This window comes from Austrofundulus limnaeus, unplaced genomic scaffold (genome assembly GCF_001266775.1).
Source record: "Austrofundulus limnaeus strain Quisiro unplaced genomic scaffold, Austrofundulus_limnaeus-1.0 Scaffold57, whole genome shotgun sequence".
NCBI lineage: Eukaryota > Metazoa > Chordata > Actinopteri > Cyprinodontiformes > Rivulidae > Austrofundulus > Austrofundulus limnaeus.
Window position 1 is genome coordinate 1763818 of NW_013952459.1, and position 7011 is coordinate 1770828.

Below are 7011 nucleotides of genomic sequence, written 5' to 3' on the forward strand. Positions count from 1 at the left end.
TCCATATTTAGTCTAACTTTTAAGTTTATAAAATGAACCATAGACTTTTTGCACTAATGGAGCCCTGGTAAACCTGATCCTTTATCCTATAGTTGACTGGTTTCTGTTTTCTAAATGCCCATGTTTTATCCATCAGTCAGTCAGTCATTAAAACAATTACTCAAAAAGACTTCATCAAAACTACCCTGTATTCTCATTGACATTCGCAGCACCTCAGAGAATCTAAACACCATGACTGGATAGACTTGTAGCCAGGAGCATTGAACATATTTGAATGCTTGTAACTTTTAATTTAAACAAGCTTAACATACATCCCTGTCTTTTCAATGCATCCTTTACACCATGAAAGACAAGCAAATTAAGCTAAGGTGTGTGAACATGGGAATTATTGGCTGTGTTAGTCACTTCAGTTCTTATCATGGCATATACTGACACAAAATATTATCTTTTTTTTTTTCTTCATCGACTTTTTGAAACATTTGTTGCTAATACAAATAATTGAAAATGGTTGATTAATCATTATTTGTTGAAACATAAATTAAAAACTCAGTCATGAAGTTCTATTTAAATTGAAATCTAATTGCATATTTCATTTAAAAAAYGCTTTGTAGCTAAGCTGTCAAATTCTTAGTAATGGTCAAAAAGGCTGAACAGAGGGAAGCAAGTCAACAACAGAATGGAAAAGAAAAGCCATGAAGGAAAATCTTTTTTTTTTCCTTTAAGGCACATAATATATTTGTGACTGCTTTACATCCCCATGTGGGTTTTACGTAAGTGTTTGAAAGCATAGACTTGTTTGCTTTGTGCCCATAATGTAAGTGTTCGCCACCGTGAGCATACATTCTTTATTTCACTCAGTGAGCTTTTACCGTAATTAAGGGACCCCTCCAAAAGCCCACTGACACCACGCCGACCCCACAGGGATTAATGGCACTGCCACTTTTTGCTGCAGACAGTTGATGTTTTATGTTGTTCAGCCTGGTTGGACTTCACCATCGTAACTTAGTGTCCCCAGTTTTAACCTTGAGCTGCATTTTACTGCCTCCAAACTTCTGTCAAAGTGTCAGTGGGCTCTGATGTCACTGATGATGTAAATTGATTAAATACATTATTTGTGTTCAAATATTTGCTATTATAATGCATTTTATAGTATTTAACACATTTTATCTTTGACTATTAATATTATGTTTTTGTTGAAGTACAATTTGTTTTTGTTTTTATTAGGTGGCTATCGTGATAGTTTTGTGGAACTAGCACAGAACAATATTGCAGAGGCTCAACAGAAAGAATAATTAATCAGCTACTTTCAAATCATAGCAGTATTTCTCAGCCAAAACTATCTATTGCACCTCTTATTTGTCAGCATGTCTCTATTTTATCTGCCAAGTTCTGTCTCATGATAAATATTAGTAGACAGAGGTTAAGCAACTTATTTAATTTCCCTTTAGCCTAGCTTGGAAAATATGAGCCCTGACAGAGCTTAAGTGCAACCATAACTACTAATCCAAAACCCTTTCAGTGGCAATAAAAAAAAGTTTGTCCCACTTTCAAATTATTCTGGGCTATTCTAAAAAAAAAGAAAATACTATGCTATTTTATGCTAACCGAATTATGAGACAGAAGTACAAATAATGCTATGTTCAAATGTTAAAATATCTCTGCTTTTAACAACAGACAGGGCAGAAAAGCGTGTCCTTCTGTCATTATAGTTAGTTGTAATTATAGTTATTATATGCATTGCCACCAGATAAGAATGTCAATTAAAAAAAGATGTTAGTTAAGCTCTTCTGCTAAACCTCTYTTTTCTGTGTTTTCCTCCCTCTCTTACTGTATCTTTAGGCCACTCACAAAGTCCTCTAAATAAGGTCACCCTAACACTGATTACCATCAGCACATGTGTCATTGCCATTGTCTACGCTACGCAGGATTCCTGTCCCCTTACCGTCAAGGTTACTCTCCATGTGCCAGAGCATTTTGTTGCAGACGGTAAGTGCGACACACACAATAGTGCCTGGCTGACTGATCAACATATCCAGTATCCCAGAAGGGTTGATTTTTTACTTCCTAAGCCCTATATTTTTGCAGTGCAGCTTTGGCTCAGTGGGCTGCCTGATATCAGGAATTAATGGTTGCTTTTGAAGCATTTTCTTTTTTTTTTTAAGTAAAGAAAAGTGGTGCTGCACAAAGTGTAATGCTGCAAAGGCATAATGCATGTTCACGCCAAATGCGAATATATGAATGGTTGTATTTTTCTGACAGGTTTTTGTTAAGGTTACATAATATTATGACGTAAAATAAAAATATTGGGTTTTGACAAGAAGTCCACTGTATGCATAATAATGCTTTTGATTAAATTTTGTACAGACCATATCACAAGATTTTATTTAATTTTATTGTATCATTTATATTTGTATTTATTGTGTGTGTTTATTAATAAAACATTTGTTTTTTAGGTTACATTAAGAGGCACTAACAATGATTGCACATTCTTGCCCTTTCTCCAGCCTGTAGGTACACAGTGGTAGACCCCTTCTATAGGGGTTTCTACATTAAGCAAACTTGCACACTGGATGCCCTTCCTGATGCAACCCTCACTTCAACCTGCAGCCTCCGAATTACAAGATTGCAACAATGACCACCAACCTACCTTAGGTTGTTTTTTTTTTAAATTTGGAACATTAGTTGTGGTAGAAACAGTTTATAAACCAAGGCAAACTTAGAATTCCTCAGAATTTCAAGTTGATTGCRTTGAGTTTCAAGTAAGTAAGAACAATAGATTTAAATGCAGCAACAGGAACTATTGCGCTCTAAAATAAAAAGCAAAGAAACAAACAAAAATAGTAACGTTAAAATATATATTTGCAATCATTTAGTTGTTGAGGAGAAAAGTGCCAGCAATATGTTTTTTAGTTAAACTTTGACCTACTATCTTAATTGCTACAAAATGTGCGACTGCTACTCATGATAAATACTCAACTAAATGTTATTCATGTAAATTAAGCCAGCTTTGTGTTCAAGACTAAATCTTATTTAAATCTATAATGATAAATATATTGTTTTAACCAACATGATACCATGTATGAGGTGTAATATTTCTATTAATGTAAATTCAGAAGAATCAAGTACGGTAAAGAAGCAATGGTGCACACATAAGCATCTATGTAAGGATGGAGGCCTGTTATCTAAACCTGCCAAACTGGTTTAGATTACTTGATGGCTGTGAGGTGAATTTAAATTGGGTCTCTTGTTGGCAAGGTTCCACACCAAAACCCTAAGGGAGAGCAGAGGCCAAAAACAGAATATGTGCAAGGAAGTAAATGAAGCAAGAGGAAGTGAAGAGCTGAGGCTGTTTATCTAATGATTGCCATGTCTCTGAGAGTCATGCATTCACTTATTAGCTGATCAGGTGATCTTCAGTGCCACATTTGTACTACATTCACAGTTTGAGTGCTCTTTGACACAGAATGAAAATGGAACCACATATACAGTAAACCTAATGTAATCAACCTATTTACAGTATATATGTAAGTTCATAAAGCATGAGCTCTAAGAATTGTCTGAAAAGATTTGATGCTTCTCTACCTTTGACCCAACACTGATTCCATTACAATCAGGAATTTGGGGTGTAGGTTTCATTTTCAGGCTGTAAAACTAACTGTTGTRTGCACAATATCCAGGATGTAAAAATAAAAAAAAATAAAAAAAACAGACAGTGGATGCTTTGCAAACGTGATTAAAGGCAACCTAACCCAGCAGTCGGCAGGCATACAGTGTGCACATAGTCAGAGCAAACACACAAATGCAACAGGTAAACAAAACAAATCAAAGCTGGCAGGCCATGTATAAACATAAGATAGGAAGGTGCAGTCAAACGGGGAGAATACTATACTTCTAAGGGAAAACACATGATCTGACTCACAAAAATTGCATAATCTGCATTTTAAATTGTTTCGAAACAATGATAGGAGGCAGCTGTACAGACAGGTTATGAGGTCAGKCATCACTACGAGCAGGAAACTGTACAGGAATAACTAACAAACATGTCAGGTGATGGTAAACTGAAAACCATATGCAACACAATTGCTTTTTGTTATTTAGTAAAAAAATCAAATTAAATCAAATACAAACATTTACATGTCATGAAGAGGAAAACATAAAATTTAGAGAGTTCGTTACATAATTTTTTTAAATACATGCGATAACATGAATATATTGTAAACGTTCTGAAATGGCATGGGYTAATGGGCATCTTCTAGAAAGAATTTCATATAATGTGTAGATTATTTTTCATAAAACCATGACAGATAAATAAATGTAATTGATTCAAGCTATGTTCCTTAAGCCTAATGTTGCATGTGATAATATAATTTACATTTTTTACATAGTTTGGACACAGATTTGCATGGCTATTCTTGTTTCTCAGARAACTACAGACACTTCTATTTTTCTTAACTCAGTTGCAAATATTTAAAGCAAAATGAATGATGCACCTTTAGTGCTAAAGTTGCTTTACAGGTCCCAGGTAAAAAAGAGGCCAGAATTTAACCACTGCCTCCTCACTGTCTGAACTGAAGTTAATAAATCTATTCTTTCTCTCAGCAGACCTGTTTTCTAAACTGCCTTGTTGCAGAAACTGGCCTCATTGTGCTCACCCTATTGTCGTCTTGACTTGATAAATCATTTTAAAACAGTCAAAACAGTACTTTGTTACCTGTATATTTTTAGGTTGTCCTCTGGTGCCTGACACAGAGGACACTAGCAGCTGCCCCTTTTAGTTCTTTGGGTTGCAGAGAGGGAGACGACTGGGATTTTTGTTCAATTCATCTCACAAATGCTTCATCAAAATCAAATCAGGGAAATTGGGTTCTGAATCAATGATTTTGGCTCATTATTGTGTTTGGCAATCTGTTCCTCAGCTACTTCTGAAGAGTGGCAAAGCACATTGTTCTTCTGGAGGAGGCAACTGCAACTGTGAAGAGTTGTTGCCATGTTTTTTTTGTTCGTTTTTTTTTTTTTTTTTTTTTTTTTTGTGGAGAGTAAAATGTGACAAAAAGATGTCCTCATTCATCCACATTGCCAAGATCATAGTCTCCTTGCAATTTTTATTTTTCAGCTATTATTCACTCCAATGATTTTTTTGTTTTTGTTTGCTTATATATATATATATTTCATTGGCTCCATATACTCGCAACACAGCTGTAACAAAAGCCTGTTTTAACTAGAGGTTTAAAGTACAATCTCCTCACTGCTCCCTCTGGAATTGAAACTCATTGGCATCAATTAAGCCTAGTCTTGTTCAGTGATCAGAGTTTAAAGATTGCTCTGAAAGCAGTAAGAAAGAAAGGTAAGTCAGCGTCTTGCAGAATAGCATTTACTGATTGACTTGTGAAACCTTTTATCCCATCTAGTGCAATTACCAAGGAAATCCCATCAATACACACATTATGGGTCTTAATTTTCTCATTTAAATTCAGCCTGGTCAGGATGGGAAATAAAATTACAGTGAAAACAAAGGAATTAGTTACTTCCCCAATTGATTTGCCAGTAGAACTTGGGAAGGARCTTTTTGTAAAATGTTACACAATCTAATTTTCAGTATGATTTTTTTTCTTCTTTTTTTTTTGTAACGCATTCCTTTTTTTTTTCTTTATTTATCTTTCAGGAAGTAGCTTTGTGGTGAGCATGGGCAGCTTCCTGGATGTATCAAATTGGTTAAATCCAGCCAAGCTAACTCTCTACTATCAGAGCAATTCATCAGCACAATGGGTGCGAGATCACTGTGGCCAGAGGACCACTGAGCCCTGCGAACAGATTTGTGACCAGGACACAGGTTAGTTCCCTTTTTTATTTTATTTTATTTTTTACTTCAGACACTGTCAATACTTGTTGGTCTTTATAGTAAAGTGTACTTTACAGCCATGCATTACCAAGTAAATCGCTTAATCAGATCAAATATTTACCAGTGTAAGTTCGGCCGGCCCACACAAACAGCAGAATCATTCAATACTAAGGAAAGTAAAAAAAAAACATTAATTATTCAGGGGGTGGGGTATTTAAATGGGAAATTTATTAACAAGAGTGTGATTAACTGGAATTAAGTATCATGATTAAGCTAATAAATGACCACCTGAGAACTGGTTTTAAATGAAAAAAGGTCTGCTGRTTTAAAATATTTTCTATAGGCAGAGACAGATGGTCTAAATCAGAGGTAAGCAACCTGTGGCTCAGGGGCCCATTTGCAGTGACTCTTTGAAGCTAATATGCAATGTATTTATTATTTTTTAGCTTACCAGTGGTGTTATTAATTTGCTTTCAAATGTGTGATGGACACTATAAGGAGTGAACTACAGGGGTTAGACAATAAAACTGAAACACCTGTCATTTTAGTGTGGGAGGTTTCATGGCTAAATTTGACCAGTCTGGTGGCCAATCTTCATTAATTGCACATTGCACCAGTAAAGTGTAAGCTGCAAGTACCAGTAAGTAAGTTGCTGGTGTTGGTCCACTGTGTTTTATCAAGGGCAGGGTCAATGCAGCTAGCTATCAGGWGATTTTGGAGCACTTCATGCTTCCATAGCTGAAAAGCTTTATGGAGATGAAGATTTCATTTTTCGGCATGACCTGGCCTCAAGACCAGCAGTGCCACAGGCTGATTGCCTCCATGCCACGCCACATTGAAGCAGTCATTTCTGGAAAAAGGATTCCCGACCAAGTATTGAGTGCATAACTGAACATAATTATTTGAAGGTTGACYGTTTTGTATTAAAAACACTTTTCTTTTATTGGCCGGATGAAATATGCTAATTTTTTTGAGAAAGGGATTTTTTATTTTTCTTTACTTTTTTGTCAAAAATCAACAATATTAAAACAAGAAAAGGCTTGAACTACTTCAGTTGGTGTGCAATGAATCTAAGATATATGAAAGTTTAATGCTTATCAGTACATTACAGAAAATAATGAACTTTATCACAATATGCTAATATTTTTTAGAATGACATACAGTATATATAT

At 35.2% G+C, this 7011-nt stretch overlaps 1 protein-coding gene across 1 annotated transcript in view; it reads left to right on the top strand.

Moving 5' to 3' along the window:
• The window catches only part of astn2 (astrotactin 2), a 259339-nt gene that overhangs the window by 115652 nt on the left and 136676 nt on the right, over positions 1-7011 (top strand). Inside the window, exons 6-7 of the mRNA XM_014009306.1 lie at positions 1840-1986; positions 5663-5830. Of these exons, the coding sequence (XP_013864760.1) occupies positions 1840-1986; positions 5663-5830 (315 nt within the window). The remainder of the gene's footprint in view (positions 1-1839; positions 1987-5662; positions 5831-7011) is intronic.